At 44.0% G+C, this 27,342-nt stretch overlaps 1 protein-coding gene across 3 annotated transcripts in view; it reads left to right on the forward strand.

Moving 5' to 3' along the window:
- KLF7 (Kruppel like factor 7) overlaps positions 1 to 27,342 on the forward strand; it is a 62,088-nt gene that overhangs the window by 17,374 nt on the left and 17,372 nt on the right. For all 3 annotated transcript variants that reach the window (XR_004358118.1, XM_032693767.1, XM_032693769.1), the window contains exon 3: positions 13,363 to 13,975. Coding sequence is in view for 2 of the 3 variants with exons in the window: in XM_032693767.1 (XP_032549658.1) it covers positions 13,363 to 13,975 (613 nt within the window). In the remaining variant the exon portion in view is untranslated. The remainder of the gene's footprint in view (positions 1 to 13,362; positions 13,976 to 27,342) is intronic.

Genomic DNA, 27,342 nt, shown 5'->3' on the forward strand with positions numbered 1-27,342 from the left:
CAATCCCTAATTCTCATAATCATTGTTCAAAATTTGCTAATCATGAAGTCCTGCCTTTTGTTTTTAACCACCTACATTTATGTGTCTGTACCCAGCCCCCAAAAGGAAGGTTACTTGGGCCTGCAGAGAAAAAAACCCTGAAGATAGAGATTCTAAAGTAGTTAAAAACAAAATTTCTTTTTGAGAAAACCATAAAGCACATACTATTTCTGGGATTCCACCTGAGCTTGATCAATACTAATGAAGCAGAGCTCTCCCAAAAAAAGCAGCTTCCATGAAAATGGGTAAGAGATTCTTTGTGCAGTCTTAATGATTCTGAGAGAGACTTTTCCCCTGTGAATTGCTGTAGGAGTTAGCATCCCTTCCCCCACACTTAGCAGAGGCAAGAACATATGACTATCCTCATGTCAGGCAGCACAGTGTTAATAATGCTGCTGTATTGATCAAATTGGGCTACTTTGTCACTAGGGACATCTGGGAGGATTTATTCTGACTCCTAAGGCTGTGCCTCCTAAAGTGCATTTTCCGGGCCTTTCACTAGGCAAAGGGTGTGCTATGCTTTTTGTCTAAGCCTGCAGGAGCGACGCTTTCAAAAGATTTCATGGTGCCTCACCATCCGCTCCCCCTATCGCTTCTTCTCACAGGGCTCCCACCTCACTCCCACTCAGAGCTGGATGTGGCTCAAGTTCAAAATTGCATTGTGGCGAGATCCAGTTGTTTGCCCTTGGAGAGCGCCTGGAGGAGCAGCCACTGGCTGCTGGAATGTGGATAAACACAGGGTAACGGGAACAGGAGAGGCTTCCTCTTTGCTTAGAAAGTGAGCAAAACATCAGTTAGAAAGCAGCACAGAAGGAAAAACATGTGCAGGGTGGTTTTATTTCTCCCCCCGCCTCCTCAGCTGATATTCATGACCTTGTTACAAAGATCAGTCTGCTTCAGAGATTGCACGTGGTCATTTTTAAGTGTAGGGAGAAACCGAATGTGGTTTTTATTTTTTCATCTGATAAATTGCCACTTGCAGGTTTTACTTACAGAACACTCTGAGTAGTCTGAGAAGAACACGATCACCTTGATATTATATTTATGAGTAAAAATGGTATGAGGCAAAGAAAGCTCTTAGCTCACATGTAGAGAAGACTTTCATTGCAGTTTTTGCTTCCAGGAATGCGTCATTACTTGTGGCAGAGAAGGGACACATTAACAGGCTTGACAGGAGAACTGAAGTGCCTGGGGGCACTCAGGGGCTTGAAGGGGCAATTTGATATCATGTTTCTTTGGCAGGTGTCAGAAACTTGGTGCTGGGTAGTGACGGGACATCTGCAGAGCAGGGAAGGGTTAGAGACACTTGAAGTGGAGGAAACCCCCAGAAGCTTGCTCTGGTGACGGTAGGAGTACCTCCAAGGTGCTCTGAGTGGAGCTCACATGTTCCGAAGTGCTGTGATGTATTCTGCAGGGACTCAGAGTGACAACCAAGTCACAAGTCATGCCTGGAAAATTGTCCTGAATGCATAGAGTGCCAGTAGTTCTGCCTATAGCTAAAGAAGCACAGTTTGTGTGTGTTTCTTTTTCTGAGTCTCAGTTCCTGGACTGAGGCATCTGAAGCAGATCTCTCCAGCAGCCCTGGCCACAAAGCATTTTGGCTCTCACTTAAGCTCTGATATCATGCAACCACTTGGGAAGCTAACCACTTGGGAAGCAGAGCTGACTGGAGGTGAAGCAACAGAGTGCTCCCAGGAATGTTCCCTGTGAAACAGAGGCTCAGCCTGTGGTCTCTGGTGCGGCTCCTCCTCTCTACTTTTGTATGTTTATAGAAAGCCTACCTTTGTATGTTTATAACCAAAATAAAATTGCAGCTCCCCAAAGCTGTAATTTGTACTTAGGGAAACACAGTGTTTGTGTTTGCTATTGCAGGGATTGTACCAGAGCGTGGTGACAGAGGCCTGAAGCGTTTGGAATGACAGTAGCTGGCTACAGACTCCACTTTTGAGGGCTACTAAAAATGGCTTTAGTTAAACAGTATTGATGATAAGCAAAATGCTGGGAATGATTGGTTACACCATGAGAGACAGGACCCCCGCCCCCCCCCTGCAATGGGAGAAGCTGTCCTTCCTCAGTTCCACTCGTCCCCTTCCCACAAACCACGCCAAGAGAACCTGGCCACAGTCTTTCAAGCTGTGACATTGGAGACTTCAATCACATCTCAGAAAGACAATAGAGGGAAGGAGTGGTATAAAGCCACACCACAAAGGCAGGCTTATCTTGGGAGATGCTCTATGAGCTTAAGTAGAGTGGAAAAGGGAAATCGGGGGAAATAGGATACTAAAGGTAAACTAACTACATTTTTTAAATGTCTGAGTTGGAAATATGCCAGATAACATGTCCACTGCTGGGCTTATAATGACTACAATATGTTTCCTCTTTTGCTTGTTGGTAAGTGGGTTTTGTTTGTTTCCTTTCTGGAGAGTGGTGAGGGACCAAGTTCCCTGCAGTGCATGTTCAGTAGTGAGCTGGATCTCTCTATGGTCGCTTAATGGATAAGGCTGTAGTGCTGTGAACATGACACCTTCCAGTTCCTGGCATCATCATTTGGGCCGTTTCCTCTCAGGGAAAGACACAATGTTGAGTTTCATTCGGTTTGTTCAAGGAAGATACTTAGGGATGGGGCTGGAAAGCATGGAAAGCCTGTCAGCAGTGTGGGTGCAGGCAGAAGGGATGCCAAGAGCCTTGCCAGTGGAGAGATGCCTTCATAGGGTATCACCTCGGCAAGGTGGTGGTGAGTGTTGTGCTCAGTGATGTACCTGGAATTAATTTGGGGACCTCCCCATTAGTTTTAGGGGAAAAGTGCCAACATAAACTTGTGGCAGGGTCTGGTGTTTTCCACAGTATTCTCCAATACATCTCCAAGAATATTTAGCCAGGAGAAACAGAAGGTTTAAGAGAGAGCATGAAAAGGGACAATGACTTGCCTTTGACTGTGAGGCTCCTGCCCGAGTAAAGAGTGTTGCTGAGAAGATGCAGTGTGAAGAAACAAGGGAAGGAAAGAGTGCTTGTAGGGGAAGGAAGGCTGAAAATTAGAGCCTCTCTGAGGTCCTAGAGTCAGACAGGTTTCTGAGAAAGGCTTACACAGATCCTTTTCCATCCTTCACCTCCTTCAGGAAGTGTAGAGCTGCTTCTGACCTTTTTCTGCTGATGCTTCATCACGGCTCCCAACCTTTGCTTTTCAACAGCCTACTTAGAGTAACAAAGTACCACCCTTTGGGCCTTTCTTCATTGTAGTCTCTGTGAACTTGGGAGTCTGCTGGTACCCATACCGGGCATTCGTATGAAGGCATGTCATGGTGGCTTATCATATATTAACAAAAGACAGGCTTGTGCACAGAAACATCTTGAATTAACCATGGTGGTTTCTCGGATGCTGGGAAGTCGTCGTATCTTCCAGGAATGCCAAGACACTGCATTCCTTCTAGGCTGTTTTCTGGCTTCATTGCTATTAATAACTTTGTCCTGAAATAGCACTTTCATATTGCAGCATATTAAAATCATAACAACTGGGTGGGTGTCCACAGCCAACAGACTGAAGAGAGTGAGCCAGTGTGAGAGCCACGGTTGTGTAAATTGGCTCGCAGAGGTGTGCTGACTCTGAGCAGCTGGGATATGACCTGCTGAGTTTTCTCAAGTCAATGAGTGGCAGGGCTTTTTGTAGGATGTCCTGACTTCACGTGCCATGCTGCAACCAGTAGCTGTACAGACTGCCTGGAAGCTGCACTGACATGAGGCTGATCTCATGATCCTTTCATGAGGAGCGAGCGAGCAGTGCCTTGTCCACTTCTGAGAGTGCACCTTGAGTTGCTAATGATATCCACAAAAGGCCGTGCCAGATCTCCTTTTTTTTTTTTTTTTAAAATCTAATGCATTTGAGGGATACAGGTCTCCTCAGATGCCTCTGGGCAGCTGCCTGGGTTGCTTCTAAATGGTTGGGCCAGTACGGGCAGGCTTTTTACCAACGTGCTCTTGCAAAGTGCTGTTGAAGAGGACCATGCTGCTTTTATCAGAGTGTGTAACAGCCTGAGTGCACTGCCTGTGAGATTTTGAGGCTGATCAAAATCTCTGGTGGCTAGAGTTCTGGAACAAGAGCCTTGACAGAGCAGTGTAGAAAAGAAAAGCAGTTAAAAACACCCTTGACTGTAAGAGAGCATCCTTTGGATGGTACCTGACTTTAAAGTGAGACACACGTTTACCTGCAGTGGGACATTCAAGCATGAAGGCTGTTGTTTCTGTGCACAGATGATGAAAACTCTGGCCTAGAAGTGGCAGAAATGAGTTTGTGAATACCCCATACAGACTACTCAAAACTTGAAAAAAAAAAAAGGAGAGAGAAAAGAAACAAATCCAAGTATCAAGATGTCTGAAGTTGGTGTTGTTTTTAAATTCTTCCTATTTTTCCATTTGGGTCACACTGTTCCTAATAAAGCAGACAATATTTGTAATATAAAATAGCCATCTCCAGCCATCAAAAAACATGTAGAATTCTGCTTAGTGTAAGCCACAGAGTTAGATGGGGCTAATCAAGAGCAGAATTTCTTGGAGTTTGAGTGCTGGCAAGGTCCTCAGCTGATGTAAACAGGAACCATGAAATAAGGGCTGCTCTGTGCTGATTTACCCCAACTGAGAATCCGGTTGTGCTTCCCATTGCTTTGTTTCTAGTCTGAGTTTTTTTTCTCTGTGCAACGGTGAAACTCAAGTCTGTTGTCTTCTCTTTTCCTTGCTCAGATTGGCGTATTTATCACAGTAGCACATGCATCTTCTTGCTCTTGCAAGATAACAAATTGCCCAAATGATTAAAAAAGAAAAAATCAAAGAAAAAAGCAGCAAATGGCTGTTTGTAAACATGCTTGGACAGTTGCTGTGCTCCCATTAAAGTTTAAACTTCATCCAAACAGCCCGCTGCTCCCCACATGGCTGGAGGCAGGCTTTGGTCCTATATGTTTATTATCATTTAGAAATTGTATAAATGCTCTTTTATTCTTTTTTGTTCTGTCCTTTTTCTACAGCGCATTCCCCTCCTTCCTCCTGCTTCCTGTTTCCCAGACAGGTCCCCACCTCTTCCTCCCCACAGCCAAAAATAATACAAAAGGGAACATACAAAAGGTTTTTTGAGCCCTGACATGTGATAATGAATGGGCGTCATGTTCAGGGTAAATACAGTAGTCCCAGCACAAAAATGTTGATCACACAAAGTCAATTTGAGGAATTGCACATTGTTGGGTTAGGAATTCAGTGTTATGCATCCTCTTGTTTAATATATTTTTAGGTCAGAGCAGACGAGATGACTCACAAGCCAGGACTCTTACGAAATGTACCGTATATTGAGTGTATCGATCACATCTCCAGGTTTGATTTCATAAGCTAATTGTGATGAATTGTGCTTATGAATATGCTGTTGCCTGAGAGTGCGCAAACACAATTGGTGTATACATTTGTGTCAGCTGTTGAGTGGGAAATGTTAAGCTATCTCTGGTTGTTAAAACATCTCTAAAGAGTACATTTTTTCATTCATGAACCTAACCAGAGTAATTACAAGGAATCCAATTCTGCTGTGTAACCCCACTGCAATACTTTCTAAGGATGAATCTTAATTGAGGATTGAGACCTAAAATATTGCTCTGCTTTGTACATTCCACAGCCGTCAGCATTTGCTCTTGCATATCCATTTCCTGTGAGAAGTTTACCACACTCTGGGGCATGCTTTGAACCTGATCCTTTGATTTCAGTGGGAGCTAGGGCTGGCAATTCAAGGAGCTAATTGTGCCTTTTTACTATTGATAGTGCTAAATTAAAGCTGCCTCCGAACTGGACAACAACAGGTTAAATACATGCTTGATGAAGTTTGGAGAAAAGTTTGTAGTGAGGGCCACTAGCCAGCTCACTCAAAGCCACCCAAGGTAGTTATATAAATAAATGCTCTCTTCAGAAACATTTTGAAACATTCTTTATATATAATTTTTCAAGTGATCATTGTATGGCTACTTGTTGTAGCATGGCAGCATGGCAGCATGCAGGGCATGTGATGGTGTACTAGCACACATGGCTTTTATCATATTTTGATACTAGCACAATGAACTGCCTGCACTTTTGAATTCATGATTTGGCTATCCTTAATCCTTTGCTGACATTGATGCTATTTTTTGTTGTTGTGACTGGTTGCAGATATTTTTCCTATCTTTATTAAACAGTCAAAAAAATAACAAAAGCCCTCCAAAGCCCTGGTTCAGTGTTTGCAGATTTCTTTCATCCTTTTTTTTCTTTTTTTATCTAGATGCCTATCAAATTCAGCCACGCTTAGCTGCAGTCCTTTGTTCAGTATCTCATAACCAGTGCACTGAAATTCTGTATGCTTAGGGCCCAAATACCACAGATTTTTAGTGAACAAATTCAGCTTGTTCATTTAGAAGAATATTGGTTAGATAAAGATATATTTCATTATCACTAAGTTTGTAACAAATCTTGAGTTTGACTCCTTGGTTAGAATTATGGGTTCAGGCTTTTTTTCTGTTTGAGACATTTGTTTTACCACACATTTCTGCTGATGAAAATTGCTAATTTATGGTAAAATGGATTTTGATGCTTTGAGCTTTAGAGTGTGATCAAAGTCTTTGATAATTCTGTTTACATCATGCTCAGAGCAACAGAAAAATGAATTGTGTTCATATGAAGGTAGTGATTCTGTCCTTTAAATCCACAGAACTTTTTACTTTAAAATCTATCTTTGCTGAATGCAGTTGAGGCTTCTGATTTTACCATTTCTTATGCTCTGGAGAAGTATAAGAGAAGTGGAAAACATCCAGGGAGAAAACCATCTGAGTCATGGTAGGAGAGTTTATTAAGAGTGCTGTTGTGCATGAATAACAGTGAATGGGCTGGTTTGGCTAAATACATTTCCTTAACAGTTCATTCTTTGGGCTGAGACCAAGAGGGAAAATGGGTACAGGCCATTATTGTATTGAAGAAATTAGCAAACAGAGGCTTGAGTCCTGGGTAGCATAGTCAAGAATTAATAGTCTTGTCTGTTGCAGACTCTGGTGGCCGGTGTGACCATTGAGCTGGTGTTAAAGAGGACTGGCCTGATAGCTCAGGCATATGATGAAGTTACCACAGGAAGACAAATCTTTGCATATCATATGGTCTTTGGTGACAATGCCTGTGTCTGCTTTTTACTTTTGGCAAAAGCCTGTTAGTTGACCATCCAGTTAACTTGATTTGCTTCATATATACAAGGAACTAGAAACACGCATGCAAATATTTACAACAAGGTAGCTGTCAATAAGTGTCTTATTACTGTACCTGAAAAATGGTTTTAGATCTCTTTTTTTTTTTCAGTGAACTATAAAACATGTAGGCAAGATGTGCTGGCACATGACTAGTTTTGTTTTAAAACCTTTGCAATAGAGATTATTTGCTATCGACTGAAGCTTTTTCTTACTATTTATTCATTTCAGGCTGTGGTTTTCCATTTTTCCCAAGTGTATTTTGTAAAACTACTTATTTTAATACTAAAATTCTGTTTATTTTATGCTGTCCCAAATGTTAAGCTTCTGATGTGCTGCAGCTTTTTCGTGACTAGCAACTGCCCGATTGAGGTTGCCAAGAGGAAAAGCTGGAGGTTTTGGCAGCTGGGTGGGAACAGATGACAGTCTTGGAATAGATGGGCAAGAGTATTGGGTTTTGTCGTTGTTGTTCGGGAAGTAATGAAGGTTTTTGGCAGTGGGAAGAAGATGCATCTTTCAAATCTTGTTTTAGGGTAAAGGAAAAAAATAGTATGGCATTTCAGGGAAGGCAGGTAATTTCCAAATCTATTATGCCTCTTAACTTCAGGGCTGCCCCACAACATCCCGTTCAATTTCTGCCTCTGGTGCCAGCAACACAAGTGCCACTGTAGCTCAAAGCTTTTGCTGTTTTTCTGCAGAAAGAAACACTGACACGGAGCACTGAACCTGGTTTCACTGTTTGCTCTGAGCTTGAGTGAACTGTGGCAGCACTACCCTTAGTATTATTGTTTTGGATTGTCCTCAGGTTGAGGATGCTTTCTCTTCCTTTTCAGTCTTGAGACTTTCACAGTTATTTAAAGTTAGATATGAAGCCCCTTTTTTACCTGCCAGTGGAAAGCAATGGGGTCGTGATGGAGGTTGAAATTTGACCTTCACTATTGCATGTATAATTCTGCTTTGCTTGTGTAAATTACAAAGAGAATCCTTCCAAGTACTGTAAACAGAACTGGTAGATGGGACCTGCTTGTCAACCACATTCGACATTTTCATTCTCTGTCACAGCCTGATATAAGTATCCAACCTCTTAATTAGGTGTTGGATAACTTCCAAGTCCAGTGCTTGATGTCCAATTATATCTGCAGTAAAATGGCACTTAGAAGTAACTAGCACTTCCAGATAAGAACTTCTCATGATCTGCTAGAAAAATTCAGATTCAAGATGTTATAAAATACTTGAGCATCAATAAAACAGAGGAGCTCAGTGAACCTGCTGATAAGGTGTCTTCCCTGACATTCTGTCCTCAAATTATTATAAATGTTTGGGCTTTCTTTTACCCTCGGCAGAACTTTACTGTTGCCATATTGTCCTGTCTTAACTGTGCAAAATTCCCAGGAATTTGAGTTAAAGACTTCACAGCATAGGCAGGTGCTTCTGAAGTGACCTGTGATTTTTCAAAAGCCCGTATATGTATGGGTCAAAGTCCAGTGCACAACATGGCTGTCAACCAAGGCTAGTTCTTTGGAGTTCATTGGAGCAAGTTTAGATTTATACCCTGGGAACTGTGAGTTTATCTTGGCTCATCAGTTGAAATTAGGTTTTCCAGAGCTATCTGGACCTGAACCCAGATGCCAAACTTGTGTCCCTGCGAAGGCTCCTGGCTTACAGCCGTGTCTTTCCCCCATTGCTCTCCAAAGGGGAGACAGAGGCATTGGGTACCTTATAATGCCTTGAGGTTTGGCATATTGATGATGGTGGTGGTCCCAGCTAGAGCCTTCCTCCCTGACTCCGCTCTGGGGGAGAGGGATGAAGTCAAACATGAGCATCACGAGTGGTGACTCCAGCTCCTTCATATCTGGGTTTTGAATGTTCTGGGTTGTGCTTTAACCTGGACAGCTGACAGACTCCCTAAAACTTAGGCTCTCTGAGCCAAACTGAGTATTTGCAAGTCTGGGAGGGATTGCTAAATCTGGGGTTTGTCATGTTATTGTTGCAGATAGTAGCAAAACTTGATTTCTGCTGGCTTCAGAATTAGGTGGCTGCTAAGCTATGCTGAAAATGGTACACGTGTATCACATCTCTGCTATCAGAGGTACACACGGGGTTTCTCTTGCATTGTATTTCCTAGTGGCGGGTGTATTTGGTAAATAATCTTTACTTTCAGTATATGAACTTTAGATGGGCTCCAGGGGTAAGAATAAAGCTAGATTAGGGGTCATACCTTTCTGAATTGAGAGACATACTGAACACTGAGTTTTCCTCAGTGCTACTACAAACTCTGAAAGGACTAGCAAGAAGTAGGTACTCACCAGGCATAGGGCAGCACTACTGTAGCTGTAGCTGTCTTGTACTGTCTGAAGGATCTGGTACTGCGCATGGAAGTGTCATGGTGTGCAGTTTACATGTATTCTGCTGCTATATGTGCCCCAGAGAACTGGGATGATAGTATTATATGGGGAGAGAAGAGCTGTTCAGAGTTACAGGCAGAAAACACAGTGTTTCTTGGAGGTGATGGAAATGTTCCTTTGCTGGGGAAATGAGCCTCTTTTCAATTGTATCCAAAATTGAAAAATCAGAATGAGGTCTTGACAACATTGTCCACTGCCAGACTGCCATCCTTTTCTGTCTGGCTTTCTGCAAGTATGTGGGGTCTTGCAAAATCACATCCTATTATTTGTCAGCCATGAATCATCATTTCTTATAACTGGTTAAATTGAGGAGCAAGGTGCAAGGAGAATGACCCTCATTAATCAGGGCAGATGGGTTGAAGTAGTGGGTCACTTTTTATCCCTAGCCTGTGAAACTGGCTTGACAGCAAACAGCAGTCTTACTGATCTTCTTTTTGTGTTCCTGAAGGGAACCATCTTCTTCTTCCCGTTGCAATTCTTAAAGTCTTTACTGCTGTAAATCCTACAGGCGCTGGGTAAGAAAGTTTAATACCCACCAAGTTGCCTGCAACGTAGCAACCAAAGGATCATCGAACTTAATGTCATGTGTGTTACACAAAGCTCCCTCTTTCTTGCATGAGTGGTTAAGGAGAAGCTGGACATCCAAGCAGCACTATGACAAGAGCATCTCACTGCTATCTTTGATATTCTTGAACCATTTTCCTACCAGACTTGTAGTGGAAGTAGGAGATCTACAGGGGTTCACCATCATTTGAATTCAGCTGTTTGGGTTCATATCTCTGTGGGTAGTGGTCAATATCCTGCTGCTTCCACAAAAAAAAATTGATAGTTTCTGATGCGCTTGCTGGCAAATGGCTTTGTGGAAATGGAGAGCTCTCCTGCCTCTTGTGATGGTCCACCAGGCTGGAGTGGGGAACCTTGGTGGTCTCAGCCTGACTGGTTTCTCCAGTTCAGAGCTCAAGGCAAGGGGTGGGCTTAGTTGACCTAAAAACTGTCATGCCAGGGCAGGAATGAAGAAAGCAGGCTGGTTTCTAAACCCTTCCCCACCACTCCCTGGGTGATTTGGACCACAAGGAGAGAAGGTCGCATAAGGTACTTGGCAGAAGCTGGGAAGTGCATATGGGGAAAGATGCTTTGTTTCTGTGGGCAATAGCCTGCTCTGGCAAATGCAGCAGCAGGTAGGGCCCTGGCAGGAGGTAAAGGAAGGGCTGTGGCTGTAGCCCCTCGCCAGGCTTTGTCTGCCATGCAGATTAGGTGCAGGGCTTTTCTGGCTCAGTGTTGCTAGGCTCTTCCCTGCTATTGACTTGGTGAAGAGGCTGAGGGGGTTGGGAGGGAGGGACCTCATTATATTGTTTCTTGGAGTTGTTTTTCTCCCCCCTCTATGGGGAGATGGGCTTGATCCACTGGTTTTGGATTTCAGAGGCAGAAGGCAAGACATGACCAGCTGGTGTCTTGAAATGGCACAGGTGCAGTGGCTGCGGGAGGGGGGAGCCAGGAATAATTACAGGTTTCTGAAGCATCAGGCTTTGCCTGAAAAGGGCTCATCGAGAAACTGCTCTTTATGGAAAATTAATGGTGAAGCTGGAAAAAACTGTCAGACCCACTATTGTTGTCATGGGGTAGTGATGCCTTAAAGGAGCAGCACCTCCTGCTTGCCTCCCCTCCACGGGCAGCCCAGAGCTGGCATGCAGCTTTCTGATCCCACAGCACTTGAAATTTCATGTCACTGTCATCAGATTTAATGGCCTTGAGTCCTTCTCTCTCGTCCCCCCTGCTGCCCCCCTTTCCACCCCTAATTTGTGATTATGCTTGCTCTTTCCTCTGGAAGCCTTTTATTTATTAGGCCCCTAAACCTGTTTCTGCCCCACTAGATGAAGGCTAAGTGGACCAGAAAGCCCAAATTACATGATGTGGCGAACTGAAAAGCATTGCCTCTTCTGGTGATGGGGTTTATTCCTGAAAGACTGTGGGGCATGTTGGAAAACTTCTCCCCAAACCCATTAGGACTTATCTGGGGAGAGACCAAATTTCCAGCTAAAGTTGTTTCTTATGGTCCCAGAAATGTACCTTATAAAGAAAATGGAAAGTTTGCTAAAGGCAAGTACAGTTGATAAATGTCCCACCCCCAGGACTGTGCAGTCTCATACCTCTGAAAATAACCTATGTGCTGAAGTATGGCATGTCTCGCTTGCATATATTGCTGTTCTGTTGCTTTTTGTCCAAGTCCATCTCTACAGCTCAGATCTATAATCAGCTATTGTTTTAAGAGGAAACAACAGATAATAGCGTGGCAGATTTTGCTGAGAACTCTGAAAGTCATCCCACCACACTGTATCTGCAACCAGCAGTGCTGCTTCATAGGAGCTTTGAAAGTTATAAGCCTGAATTACCTGGCAGCTCCTAGAGAGTTGAGTGGGGCCTCTTTACACTCCTGTTGATGGGACCTTTGTACGCAGAAGGCAGAAGTCTCTGTCTCTCCTCTAGTCATACAAAGCTTTTATTTCTTGATCAGATGATGGACTCTCCAGATTGAGATATAGTTGGGTCACCAGCTCCTGTAGACTCAAAATTTTTGCCTAAAATCCCTTTCTTAATATCTCTAGAAGTGTTCTCTGAGGAGTAGTTTTCAGAGGTTTCTAAAAAGTATTAGTTAGATCCAAGTCCTGTGAAATCACAGTGGTGGTATTAACCAGCTATTCTTTCAGGCAGTGAGAAATGAAAAACAGTGCTAATAAACTCCATTAAAAGCTCCTGAAACTAGAGCAGACGGTTTTCTATAAACAATAAAAGTTTATATTGTTGGCTACGAAGAACATTGGGCAGTGTGATGGTGCCTGGAGGCTTTATTTGGGCAAGCTCAGGGCACCTCATAATAGGACATATTCACGTAGAAGGCTTCCCCCATGGTCGTGCTGGTGATCGCTGCTGTGGAGATGCAGAAACAGGTTTTTATGTGGCAGCTTCTGTGATAGTAACTTCACTTACTTTTTAATAAGGTGGGCATGTGTGTTTGTGTGCAAGTCCAGTGTTCTGTACACAGGAAGCCCCATTTGACCAGATGTGCCAAAAATCCCTCTAAAACTGACAGTAGACCCTTTTTTTTCTGTCTCCTTTCCTTCTCTCGGCCCTTTAAACAAGCTGTGGTGTCACTGGAAGTTTTTCTCTGTCTTCTATCTTAAAATGCTACACTTCAGAATTGTCCTGTTTTAGGAACAGATTGGGCCCCAGCCAGCTACGCTGAGTTAAATTTGGAGTGAAAGTTAATGTTTGTGAAGGAAGAGGAAGCAGTTATTTGGAGAGGTGACTTTTTGTTTGCATGTGGCCAGGCAATGGGTCCATTAGGATTGTTTCATACGGAAGTGACTGTTGAACAGATTACTCTTAAAATTGGGAAGGCCCTGGTACCCATGAACAATGTATAGACTTAAATGAAAAGTGGATGCTTTCTGGTTGTCATATCTTCACTTTTGTTATAATACCTGCTACCATACATGGGTATTCCCAGACTCATCTTGCAGCAGCATCAAACAAGTGCCAAATCTTCATGTCTCCCAACGTGTAACCATCTCACGAGAAGGAGTTGGTGTGCATGAGAGATGTCTTTGAATGGCACTGGGCCTTGTTGTTCTCCTGCCCTAGGTGAGAGCTATGCTGTAATCTCTGTCTAACAGTGGTTTCTCTCCCTTCTGCAGACATGCCTGGAGTTAGAGCGATACCTTCAGACCGAACCGCGCAAGATCTCTGAGACATTTGGTGAGGACTTGGACTGCTTCCTTCATGCCTCCTCAGCCCCAGATGCAGAGGACAATATCCAACAGCTGGACCCCATCCTTTTACCAGTGGAGACGAGTACATGTGACAAAAGCGCCAACATGGACATTATCCTCTCACGTGACAAGCTGCTGTCTGAGACGTGCCTCAGCTCGCAGTCCACCAGCTCTTCCACAGAAGGCTACACAGCCGTCAACCAGGCCCAACTCAATGCAGTAACCTCATTAACTCCTCCTTCCTCGCCAGAGCTCAGCCGCCACCTTGTAAAAACCTCACAGACTCTCTCAGCGGTGGATGGCACAGTGACATTGAAATTGGTGGCCAAGAAAACTTCACTCAGCTCTGTAAAAGTGGGTGTAGCAACAGCAACTGCGGGGACGATAAAAAGCGGGCAAAGTGACAGTGAACAAGGAGGTATGGGGACAGAAGCATCTCCAGAAAACAAGAAGAGGGTTCATCGCTGTCAGTTTAATGGGTGCCGGAAAGTTTATACAAAGAGCTCCCACTTAAAGGCTCACCAGAGGACTCATACAGGTACTTATGTAGGATGCTTCTCTCATCTTGTCCTCCTGCCACGTAACCGTAACCATCTCCTTTTATTCTCATTTAGAAAAGAAAAAAAAAATCTTCTGAATGTCCAGGCTTCTGTCTATGAAACAGGGCAGTGGAAAAATATAGGAGGCCAGCAAATGTACCCATTATTCAATAGAACAGAGGAGTTCATCACCTACCATTAACCTGTTGGGGTTTCACATGTCTTATGGGGCTTGATGCAGAGTAATTTTAGGCTACCTAAGGGATACAGGTATATAATTCACGTTAAAACTGTGTGCGTTCCCCTTTGGGTTTTTGGCACTCACTTCTCCAAGACAACTTTAAAAATGTTAATTTTAGTCAAGTGTTACTTTCTTCAAATAGAAAATAGCGTGGGTAGGTTCTGGTTGCCTTTCGTATAGGGTAAAGAGAAAAATGTGTTTCGGATCTTAGACACATAGTTTAGGAATAATGTGCATGAGACAGCGTGTGTGTAGATGCAGACATGTAGGCACGCAGATGCACATACCCTTCAGATACTCATGATCTTGGACTTCTCTGGTGCTAAAATATAGTGAGAACAAGTAAAAGAGTGACATGGAGTTTAAATGAAATAGTGTAGGTAGAGAGGGAATAGGATGTATGGATAGATGTGAGGCTGTTATTTTGGATAGCATTTACAAATGTTGTATATGAGCTTCACTGTGTAAGCTGATTGAAGCACACTGAATTGGCTTAGGTTTGATAGTTCAAATTCCCCACTCTCCTCTCATTTCTTCATACTCTCCCGTAGCTTTTCAGCTGGTATTCATAGGCATTAACAGCTATGCAGTTCACACACGTTGCTGCTTTGTTCTAAGCTTCACACGTGATGAGAGATGATAAATTCCCATTAGCACTGTCTTATCATGTGATTATTCTTGTTTCCAGAGGGATTGCTGTAATCAGTTTTCTCAATTTTACTGTAAAATGTGTGGTCTTTTACGATAACTGCACATTTAATTCACAATCTTATCATGCAGGCAGATTCCTAGAAGCAAGGTTGTTCTTGCAAGGTAGAAAATAACGTGTTGGGCCAATGCAGTAAATCAGACAAATATGTGGGTTGTTAAGAGAGCTGCATCCATCAAATACTAGGCAGCCCTGTAAAAGTTACATGGTCTGAAGTATAAATCATACTAAGACATAAAAGGCATTGGTTTTGATCTTTTATATGGACTTTCTAGTGCTTTTACTGGGGATAGCCACCTTGCCAGGAGTGACCTCACCTCTGATCTGGTGATTTGAAAGCCAGTGAAAGTAATGCAATCATTTTAAAATCTGCATCAACATGGTCAGAAGGTTCCTTGTAGCACCAATGCTTCTGTGAGATTGGACCCCTGCAGAGCTGTCTGGTGGGATGTCCCAGCCGAGGCCTCCCAGCAGACAACATAGCTTCCATGAAGGCACAAATGAAGAGTATGAGAGCAGTTAACCCAGTGGTCTTGTTTCTTCAGATATGACCCCCATGTTCCCCCTTGAGCTGAAAGTGGTGAGTCTTACACAGCTTTTCCTGAAGTTAGTCAGGGATGTGACACAATAGCCCAGAAAGAGTGCACTTGTGGAGTTTTTCTGGTTTTGTCACCTGGTAGGTGGGGATGTGGGTAATGGATTCCTGGAGGGCATTTGCAAAAACTACTAATCTCTTAACACCTTTACCCTTTGGTGTCCAAACCTTGTAAGATTTTGCATGCTTTTGAACCCAGCTTTAGGTCTGCTTGAATTTAGTATCTGAGGTCAAAACCTTTTCCCCTTTAACATCAGCATGTGAAATCTCATGTTTTACAATTCAGCCATGAGAAACATTTCTCACTGGCCCTGTGATGCTTCTGTTGAGTAGCCTTAGACCACGATGTGTTGAGTCTGCCCATCCACAGCAGCACTCAACATGGTGAGAAGGGCAAGTCCACCTTTGCTGGCAGATGGGGAAAATGTTTAACAGATGATGGGACTGCAGCTGCCCGGGTGTGGTGCCCACAGCTCCCACTCCCAGCACCTTACCTAGAGGATTCAGCTACCTTTCTCATTTTGCCAGTTAAACCATCAGTGGTTTAACTAGCCCCTAAACCATTTAGTACTTCATGGGAGTGTTTCTGTTTTCATTTACTGTGTCCTAAGCAGATGGCATAGGTTGTTAGGAAAGTGGAAAGCAGGAAGGCAAAAGACAAGAGGGAATACAAACCTGAATGAGGAGCTCTCCTATCTTAGGAGCCATATAACCACCTTGCCCCTGCCCATGTCCTAGCTGTGCACAGCTGTCTAGATACCATGGTTTCCCTTTCTGATGAGGGCTGAATGCAGCCTTGTTGTTAAAACACATCTTTGATGGAGAACCTGGGAGCAGGTAGGAACCTGTCTCTCATTTTTGTCTGTGGAAAGCAGGTTGTCTAAATATCTTTGAACATTTACATCTGGAGCATAACTGGAGTGAACTGGGGGGAGGGAGGTGATGGGCTTGTCTAACCAGCTTATTTGAGTCCAAAGCACAAAGTCATTCAGACCCCTTTGTACTGCTTAGGTGCTCTGTTCCCTTAAAATACCCTGACCATTGGATGCCTTAATTCAGACCTGGTACAATCCAGACATTAAATCTGTTCACACTAACCTCTTCAGGCTCCCCACAGGGAGCTCCTGCCCCTGCAAAGAAAGGGTCAGAGAGAGGAATAGGTGTGGAAATTTGGGACTGAATTATAAATGGCAAGGCTGCCTCCTTTCCCCTGCAACCTTCAAGGCTAGGGACAAGGAGCCCTTTTTTCCATCAGTACTTTGTTTTTTTCATGCCTGAGCTGAGTTTTGTGGTGTGGGTTGTGAATGCAACCCAGCAGTGTCAATGGCTAGTAGCCACTTGGCTTAGTCAGTGGCTGAGCCAGAGGGTCTGAAATGATTGCGAGATATTTTCCTTTGGTTTGTTAGTGTGTCATGCGAGAGCAATCTGCCAGTGTGGGCTCCGTGAAAAAGGGTGCGAGTGCCCCGGCAGACAAAGAGCTCTCAGTGTGGGGTTCAACAGGCAGTGAGGCAGATTCAAGCTCATCACCCAACTTGCACGTGCAAAGTCCACTTGCTGGATCAAAGGGATTTACTGCAGTGCATGAAAACAAGAAAACCATGGGCTGGGGAGCGGGGGGTGGGAAGGCAGCGGAAGGAGGTTGCATTCCTTTCGTTCATATGTAAGGCTGACCAGACAGGCGCTGGCTGCTGTTCCTCACTGCTGCGTGATGAGCCAGGCTGGGCTGGAGGCAATAGACTGATAGCAGCTTGCTAGATTGGGAACAATCTTTGCTTAGGGTTTTACTTTACTGGCAAGCCCAGTCAGACCCACACGTGACACATGGTGCGTCTCCCACATTGCTCTCCCACATCTCACCTGCAAGAGAATCAGGACAGCACTGTAAGACCCATCAATGGTCAAACTGGTTATGAAACCACCTTCTGGATGACCTTTGGAGAGGGATAAACAATCATCTGTGTGGGAGAGAATTTAATCTGGAAGGGAAAGGGAAAAACATTGTCTGTATGGAAAGGGAAATGAAAATATTTGACTGAACTCAAAGCAAGCTGAGGCATCTAAAGTTAAGGGTGTGTAAAGGAGCTAAGAGCAGCAGTGGGACTGACTGTCAGATTGCAACAAAGAAGCCCGTTAGGGAAGAAATAGCAGCTGGGCCTGCAAACAGGAGGAAAAGGTGAGCTGTAGGTTTGGAAAAACCACACTGCCAGTGTGAGGATGAGGTAAAAACATCTAAAGAAGGACTGGCATGGTAATTCAACCCTAGCACATTCTCTTGCAGGGAGCAGACAGCAGAGCAAACAATGGCATTTTGTCTCTTTTGAGAGACAGAAATTTTCATCCTGCCTTCACACATGCATGGAGATGAATTGTCAATGTAATGGAGAGTGGAGAGGGAAGGAATTCGAATGAGCCAAAACCCATGTATAATCATCAGTACTTCCTAAATTAGAAAACAGGATATTGCTGGAGAGTGTCTGAATGCAAATAAGTCTAAGGGTGAGCTGGCCTGTGACCTATGGAAAGATTAGTCATGGGATGTGGCTGTGTCTCCCACATCAAAGACTGTTGGAGGAGATTTCTATCTCCTAACAAAATCATTCCCATCAGCCTTCCTTGAAGTAATGTCCAGGGGAAGGTATAAGATGGCGTGGATGCTTTCTGGCCAGAGATAAAGCATCACATATAAACTGACCAGGAAATCCTTAAGATTGGGACAATGATAAAAATATTACCCTTACGGGGTTCTGTTAGGGTTTGCGTTTTATGAGTATCAGAAGGTTCAGGTTTTTTTTTTTATTATTTATCCATCTAAAATCAGGCTTTGATACAACCTAAGCTCAAGTCTGAGAAATAGCAGTTGGGCACCTCACATCTATATTTAGGTTTCTAAGACCTAAACTGGTGGGAAATACCCACATAAATGATGCTACGAGTCTATATGCAATCTTAGATAGCACTTATTCAAGTGGGGTTTGTTTCACATTGTCAGGACATCTTATTTTAAATTATATAGTTCTTTGATCCAAAGTGCTGGGTGAGAGTAACTGAAACAAACAAATCCACCCTGCAGGAAAACAAATTACTATTTGTTTTGCAAAGAAAAAGATGAGAGATGCAAGAGATTAGAAAGAGCATTAACCAACAAGAAGGTTTTTGAGATGGGGTTTAAAACAATAGGGAAGAACTTTCTCCAAGTGTTGGAGATAGAAGAGAAAATATCCAGAATTTGGAACTCATTGGAAGAGACAAAATAGAGTAGGCTAGATGATAGATAAAGAAGATTTATATAAAATAAAGGAATGCTAGGAAAAATAAAGACTCTCTGTGTCAGTGATACCACATAAATGGGAAGCTGCATTGCTGCACTGTGTTATATGGTAGCACCCATGAGCAGAGAGCCAGTGAGGAGAAAGAAAAAGCAAATAGCGAAGCACAGCATCAGTTCTGCAGGATGCAAGACTTTGAATAATGACTTAGGGAAAAGCATTTGGGAGAACAGTATAGGTAGCATAGGAGAAATTAAATTCAAAGCCCAAGATTTTTTGTTGTACAGAGACCCATAGCTTTGTCCACGCCTGTGTGCAGGGCTAAAGTCTGCCAAGGGGACATGGACGGACATGGAGGATGCTCAAGCTCCCATGACAGCACCTGAAGCAACAGGTGAATTTGCCACTGGAAATGAAAGCAAGGGAATTGAGGGAGGAAGAGTGTATGAGGAGACCTTCTTTCAGGGCTGGATTTTTTTGGGGGGTACAGTTGCTTTTCCCAAATGGAAAGATGTATTTTGTTGTGGTGTTGGATTTTTTAAAGTTTTTTGTGTAAAAACATAAGAGGTGTTCATCAAAGCTGGTTAAAATAAGGTCAACCTGATTATGAGCTCATTAAAACTTTCTGGTTTTGAAGCCTTTTAGCTGTTTGGCAAGTTTGGAAGGGAGTGTTGTGATTTCACTGTGGAAGGTCAGAGCCTCATTTCAATGCAGCAAGAGCTTAGGCTTAGGAAACAATCTTTGACAACTTCTCAGGTGGTAGGAGGATGGCCCCTGCCAAAAGCAGCCCTTGCCATTTAAGACACCAGTGGTGTTCATCCACTGCTTGATTGTCAATACCTGAGTTCTCAGCCCCGTGTTTCTGCTCCATCATTTGCCAAACCAGTAGCACAATACAGTCTTATTGTTTGGGTTTGAAAATGTAAATAGGTATTATTTGTTTGTTTGCTTACCATGTGAGAAGATTTCTGGCTCAAGATAGACCTAGAAAGGGATGTTTGCTATCTGTTCAGCAGCTACAGGAGAGAAAGTGCAGGTGCACCAAGTGTTATGGTAGTCTGCCTTGGTAAAGTGGAGAGGAGCCTTCTCTAGCTTGTAATTTAGTGTTTTCTCTATGCTCATCCATCCACTCCTGAGCCCTCGTGAAGCACCCATCCAGTGGATGAATGATAGACATCACAGAGAAATATTCAAAGAAAAAACCACCAATTTGTCTTTTGCCAATTTCCCTTTGTGTTGCTGCTGTCTCACACTGGATATGATTGGCAAATTCAACGAGAAGCTATGATTTTCTTGTCCGTTTGTCTAAAGCACCATCACTTCTGAAGTATTTGAGGTCACACCAGGCACGAATTGGAGATGTGCGCTCAGAAATGCTGTTTTAGGCTAAGGTGGGCATGCTGGATGAGCAGGGCCTAAGCAGACTGGGAGAGCTGAAGTGCTCTGGGCAGGAAAAGCCAAGCACATTACTTCTTGTCTCAAAATCAGGGTTTGCCTAAGCACAGTGTGGGTGTTTGAGTCTGGGTCACATCTGGGCAAGTTACCAGCAGCCTGGATGGACCTCTCCTAATCCAGAGCCTGTCTTTCACATCCCATGTGGACACAGTCCACATACCTACATACCAGCAGCAGCAACTTGCAAGCAGGAGCAGATGAACTACAAGGCTTCATGGAAGCTAACTTAAATATAGCTAAGGTGCCCACACTTTTACCAAGGGTGGTGGGGTCCCAAATAAAACCGTGGGTACAATGGCATAGCTGGTGCCCAGCATATAGCACAGACCAGCTGCAAGTAGGGAGACCAGCCAGGCCTGCATTAGCATGGCTGAAAAAGTGTACTTAAAGATAGCCAAAGGGAAACTTCTGATGCAAAGAATGCAGAGTGGATTTCATGAATAAAAATTTCTGTCTCTCTTTTGCTGCAGTTTTGGAGAAAGTGTATTTGTGTCTTCAGAAAACTTCTGTCCTACACCATTCTCAAAAGTCAATTGAATATCACATGGCAAGCAGTGAATGGTAATGTGCAGCACTAGATCAAAATGAAGGAGAGACAAGGATGTCAAATGAGGGCAGTTTCAAAGAATAATGCAGCCATTTCAGAAAGCGGGTGACAAACTACTGCATGGGACCTGCTTTATCCACAGGTCTCTGAGAGTGACCAAAATCTTTGTGTCCCTGTGTTGTCCTGAAACAGTTTCTTTCACCTGGTGTGCCAGAAGCCAGTACATTGACAAAGTTGAGGTATTTGATTTATTTCCACTTCTGTGCACAGAGGGCTGGTGTGTAGTTGGGTGGTTGCAAGCTGTATCAGGAGTTCACGACTGGTGTATCTGGATCAGTCCATACTCATTGTCCATGGTAGTTATGGCATACAGTGGCACTGGCATTCAGCAACCAATATCATACAGTTCAACATTACAGACTGTTATCATCCAAAAATCAAATTCCCTCGAGGTACACATTGCGTTTCCCCATCCCTCTGCATTACCCACCAAGTGCACCCAGGTCCTTGAGCAAAAACAATCCCACAGGTAGGTTTGCTTGAGGCAGGACTAAGCCAAATTGTCTTCCCTAATAATTTATTCCTCATATGCACCATGGGGACTTTATCCCCATCTGTGGTGCGTGGAGGCTTTAACTGGGCAGGGCCTGCTCAGTTGATAAAGCCTTTCAATGTGGTTTTTAACAGTCCATTGTACTGTTCAATTTTCCCAGCAGCTGCTGATGCATGATAGGGAATATGATACTGTGCTCTCTGGCCCAGGTGTCTATGAGGCTGTTTTTGAAATGAGTCCTATTGTCCTACTTCATTTCTTTCTGGGGTGCCATGTTGCCACAGCACCTGCTTTTCAAGGGCCAAGATGGTGTTCTGGGCAGTGGTGTGAGGCACAGGATATGTCTCCAGCCATCCAGTGGTTGTTTCCACCATTGTCAGCATGTAGTGCTTGCCTTGGCAGGTTTGCAAGAGAGTGATGTATCCAGTCTGCTAGGCCTCCCCATATTTATATTTCAACCACCAACCCCCATACCACAGGGGCTTTATCCACTTGGCCTGCTTGATCGCAGCACATGTTTCACAGTTACGGATAATCGGGGAGATAGTGTCCATGGATAAGTCCACCCCTTGATCACGAGCCCATCAATATTTCTTATCTCTTCCCTGATGACCTTAAGTGTCTTGGGCCTACTAAGCCAGAAATAATTCACCCTTATTTTGCCAGTCCAGATCCAGTTGAGACACTTTAGTCTTGGCAGCCTGATCCACCTGTCCGTTGTTGCAATGTTTTTCAGTAGCCCGCCTCTTGGGTACATGTGCATGTACGTGATGAACTTTCACAGTCAGCTTCTCTGCCCAGGCAGCGATGTCTTGCCACAATTAAGCAGCTCAGATGGGGTCACCTCTGCACTGCCAATTGGTCTTTTTCCATCGGTCTAGCCACCCCCACACAACATTCAACAGAAACAAAGGCATTAATATTCCTTGGCTAAAAGTTATAGTTCATTAATTAATATTCTGTTGGTTAAATTATTTGCTTCTTTTGCTAATTAGTCTGCATGCTCAGTCTTTCTTGAATCGATGCACTGTGAGTTGATGGTCGTGATCTCTCCTTGCTGGAATTACACTTTCCCTAGTTTGATGAGTTGGGATTGTTTTTTCCTCATAATCTGGCCTTATCTTGTTTGTTTTGTCAAGTGTCCTTGGTTCGTAGGTTCAGCAGAGCTCTTTGAGGTGAAGGTGGTAGAAAAGCCTCATGGCCCTGAGGAGCAGGCCGGTTTCGGCCTCCATCCTGTAGAACAGTTTAGACCACCTGGAGGTGCTCTTTTCCCAGCATCTTCAGTCCCTACTGAAGATGAGGACATCCATCCCCTTCCCTGCCCCTGAGGTTTCTTCACATTTCTCCAGATGCAGAAGGCAATACAAGCCATGCTGAGCAACCCTACAGGTTGCTGGGCTGTACAGAGCATCCTGGCCATGTCAGCGGGCAAGGTAGTCCCAAATCTGGCACAGAGGGTAGAGCAGGTCAGAGGCTGCACTCTCTGGGACAGCAGGTGATTGCTTTAGTCCCTCAGGAGCGATATCTGTCCTGACCCTGACCCAGTCCTGGGGATTACAAAGGGCAATGGTGCTGGAGCATTCAGCAGACATGGTCTTGGTGACAATAGGTGGTTTCTTTGGGGCCTTGGGAACGGTGTCCATCCTGACCCTAACCCAGTCCTGGGAATTGCAAGGGTCAATGCTGCCGATCCATCCTTCAGCCATGCACTTGATGACAGTGGGTGACAGAGACAGCCTGTAGAGCACCATGGTCAGGAAGACCACCAGGATGAGCCTCATCGTGGTCTCTCCCAAGGATAAAATCTTGACATGCAGCTGCCTTGGCCTGTCACCTTGATCAGAGTTCAGGCAGTGACCACTTGAACTAAGTGGTTTCCCAGTCCATAGGTGCTTGCACATGTTGGCAATGTGACGTCGTGGGCTGCTGTCACACAAGGCTCTGTGGTGTCACAAAGGCATTTTCCGCTCATCTGGTAGGCAGTGAAGGCTGAGGCAGAGCTGGGAGGACCTGCTTGTATGTGTTTGCACTATTGCCACTGTGACATCATGTGCTGCTGTCACACAAGGCTCTGTGGTGTCACAAAGGTGTTTTCTGCCTGACCGGCAGGCAATGAAGACTGAAGCTGAGCTGGGAGGACGTGGGCAGGTGGATTTTTGAAGCCTGCTGCTCCCACTGCTGTGCCTGTGGGCAGACACTGCGCCCAGGAGCAAAGCGGGACTATCCCACATGATTTGTGCTGGGAGCTGTGCCTGGACTCCGTCCCAACTGCATTCAGTGCTGTGTCCCAGCTGGGCAGCCATGACATATTTCTGTGCAAAATTCTCTTGAGGGCAAAGTGGCAACACATGTTAAGAGGAAATCCAGAAATTCAAGCATTTTGACAAAAATCTTAACCCTACCTGAGCAGAGGCTTGGACAAACTGACCTGAGAGAGATAACAGATAATTTCTTAACATACCATTACCTTTCACATTTGATCACCTTTCATCAACATTATATCAATTGGATACTGTCTGCCATATAAAATTTCAAAGGGGCTTACCCCCTTCCTAATATGTGTGGTGATTCAGATTCTCACTAAAGCAGTAGGTAATCTACACCTAGCTTTGTGGATTTGTCACCCAGCACCCCTTTCTGTATAGAACTGTAAATAAATACCTCAACTGTGTGTGGATCAACTTCTTGCACATGGGGTGAAAGAACCTGTTTCAGGACAATAACTGCAGAACCCAAATCTTCCCATTGGTCAGCTCTATACATGAGAAGAAGGCTTGGTAAGAATCAAAGCCTTTAAAACACTGCAGGCCAGTTTACAATCCTGGCAGTCCCCATTCGCAGATAGGTGTCCAGATGTTGCGTTGGGCAGATTTGTTCCTGAAGATGTCTGGCCTTCAAAACTCAGGACTGAAAACTGGGGCTACAAAAACTGAATGCTGAAAAAACATTTGCAAGTATACTGGCTAAGCTAATCATGACAAGCGTGAGCTTCAAGATAAAAGCTGATGCCCAGCTGAATTCTGAAATAAAAGATGTACTTACTGTATGGCAGTGCACGTTCAGAGACTTAGCGGGGATTTATTCCTTCCTTCTGTACCGCTGGACTCTTACCACACACAGAGAGATCTTAACAGATTAGTTATTATAAACTTTAATTTGTACATAGTCTTGTTGGCCACCTGTATCTTTGCAAAACCTTTCCTTCCTCAGAGTGAAATTTTCCACATTTGGTGTTTTTCCAGTGTGGTGGTTGTTTGTTATTTTAGATATTGGAGGAAAAATATTTGCTTTGTAGGAGAATGTGGTATGTGTGTTGGGGAGAGGCAGGGCGAAAAGAGTTGTCCGCAGTGTAACAAGTTTAGCTAAAAACTTGGCCTATGTAGTGGAAAACAGTCTTTGAGTAGAAGATTTCTATCTGTGAATATCTGGGTAAAAATTAACTTGAATGGATTAAGCTATGATCTGTTGTAAACTCCCATATGAGTGATGTGATAAAATTTTATCATTAATGCTTTGCAAAACCCATAAATCCCAAAGGTGATTCTTTTCCTGGGCTTTGTTTGGCTATGAATGTGCGTTAGCAAATATGTTTCATACAGAAAACCTATTTATTTTTTAAATTTTCTCCCTGACGATGCAGAGTCACCCAGCAATGGAATGTCATAATACATTTGTGTTCTCCTTCAGTTACATTCACCTGGTGGCATGAATGACCTGGGCAGGTTCCAGCCTTAGAGCTAAGGATAAATAATCATTTGTGCCTTCCTAACTGGTAAAATTAATTATCTTTACTGACTGCCTTGTGCTCTTGAGACTAGTCTGCTTCGTTCACCAAGGGTTGCCCAGCAGCGTTGCCAAGACTTTTTTACTGAGCCCTGCTCAGTGTGAAGCAGCAAGGAGCTCCTGAGCTGCCGAGTACAGCCTGCCACCTCGGCCCAAGAACGGGGAGAAAGCACCAGGAAGGATGGGATTTCATTCAGACATCACATGCCTACCACCATGTAGGTAGCTCTGCCTTGACACCAGGGCAGCCTTCACAAGGAGAACTTGTTAGTGTATTCTTCAAGCTCAAGCACATTATTTCCCTTTTGCATCCACCCCCAAATCAAATCCAGTATCTGAATGATTGAAATCCTGGTTCTTTTTCCATTTTTGTTGTTGACAAAACTGGGAAAGAGAAAGGAATTTATGTTCTTTTCCTCTTGTGTTTTATTCCTGTGCTGTCTCTGCCAGTCTGCATCGTTTTTTTGGTCATCTTTCTCTGATTTTTTAGTGGCAAAAGGGAGAAGATGGTAAATGCTTAAAAACATCAACACTGCAATAGTTAGTTTGAATAAGCAAACCCCACATTCTTTAGCAAAAATATGGAGCAAATCATTGAAACTCTTAGTATCTGTAAAGGGGGAGTCTGTTCCTCTTTATTTTTTTCATCAGTTCTAGGCCCTGTATGTCTCATATTCTTCCTGGCCTATTTGCCTTTATATAAAGTCTGGAATTTCTCAGAAACTATTGACCTAAAATGTGGGTGTCTTCAATACACTGCTCCAGATGATGTAAATTTGCGCCATGTTCCTTGAAGGGCTGTCTCATTGTCCACCCTCTGAGATACCTTACAAAAAACAAAGGGGAAAAACATGTCTCAGGGTCCTGGAAAAATCTGACCCACTGAACTGCTGAATCTTTTTCCTTTTTCATGTGTTCCTTCTGCCGCTGCTACCTTGCATCTTTGAGCTCACAGAGCTCCACAGAGTCTGAAACTGGAAGCCCTTATTAGAGGACATTTTTTTTAAAGTTCTTGCTGCTTCTCTGGGGATCGAAGTAATGGCAGCTTGAAGCAGCAGAGAACGTGTAATTAGGGCAAACAGTGATGCCTTGCATGATGGGGAGAAACAGGAGGAGAGGAGGGGAGGTGCGCAACAGCCTGGCGTGCACAGGCTGTTACTAGGAGACCCCGGCACAAAATGCATGAGATGCGGGGTGCTAATGGGCCAGCCCGCCTGGGTACCAGCCTGACCTGCTGCACAGCTGCTTCTGCCCTCCTGTTGCCAAGCAACTCCATCCTTTTTTTTTCTTTTTCTTTTTTGCTTTTCTTTTTCTTTTTTTTCTTTTCTTTTTTCTTTTTCCTCTTTTCTTTTTTCTTTATCCTTTTATATTTTTGGGTTTTTCTTTTCTCATTTTCCTCCCCCGACCCCCCACTCATTCTGGAGCCTTAATTGGGTAGTTTTGCTGCTGGTGTTGCTGCCGGGTGCCCGCCTGGGCCTGTCGCTCTGCTGCTGTCCCTAGGGCCCGGCTGGGGGAGGATGTGCAGGCAATTAATGGGGTAGAAGTGTGGGTCGTATGCTTGGGCTGGCGCCAGCATCTGTCCCCCAGCCCTGCTCCCCACCATCCAGGAGCTTCCTCCAGAGAAGAGCTGCAGAGAAGGGGTTTGAATGGGGATCAAATTTTGAAGGCTTTATCACTGTCAATGGGAGTCTTGCATAGACCCAGGGAGATAAAGCATGACATTCCTCCCCACCTTTAGGGCTCAGCATGGATGTCAATGGGCACTTGTTAAATGAATCCTCTTAAGTTGAGAAGAAAATGGAATATTTCCATTTCTTTGGATGTTACTACACACTTTGCTTTTCTCTGCTTTTCAACTAGGCAAGTGGGCTTTGTGGATGTGTGCTAGGTGCTTATGTGTGTGTAAGACATAATGCTGCAAAAATTCATTTCTTTTTGTGTCCTGAATGGCTACATGCTAAAGACTGCTGCTGGCTCAGTAGACAAGCTTTGGCAAGGCCCTTAGGGACTAATCCGAAGCTTTGAAGTTTGTAGAAAGACTGATTGGACATTGGATTTGCTTCTTAACCTCTTTTCCCCCATCTCTAATATAGATATAATCAGAACCATCTCTCTGTAAGGGCACTGCTGACCTTTTAGGATCAAAGGAGCTGTACATCATTCATGGAAATGTACTGCTTTTACACTTGATCATCTCTGCCCATCTAAAAATAGGTA

The sequence above is a fragment of the Chiroxiphia lanceolata genome, chromosome 7 (genome assembly GCF_009829145.1).
Source record: "Chiroxiphia lanceolata isolate bChiLan1 chromosome 7, bChiLan1.pri, whole genome shotgun sequence".
Lineage (NCBI taxonomy): Eukaryota > Metazoa > Chordata > Aves > Passeriformes > Pipridae > Chiroxiphia > Chiroxiphia lanceolata.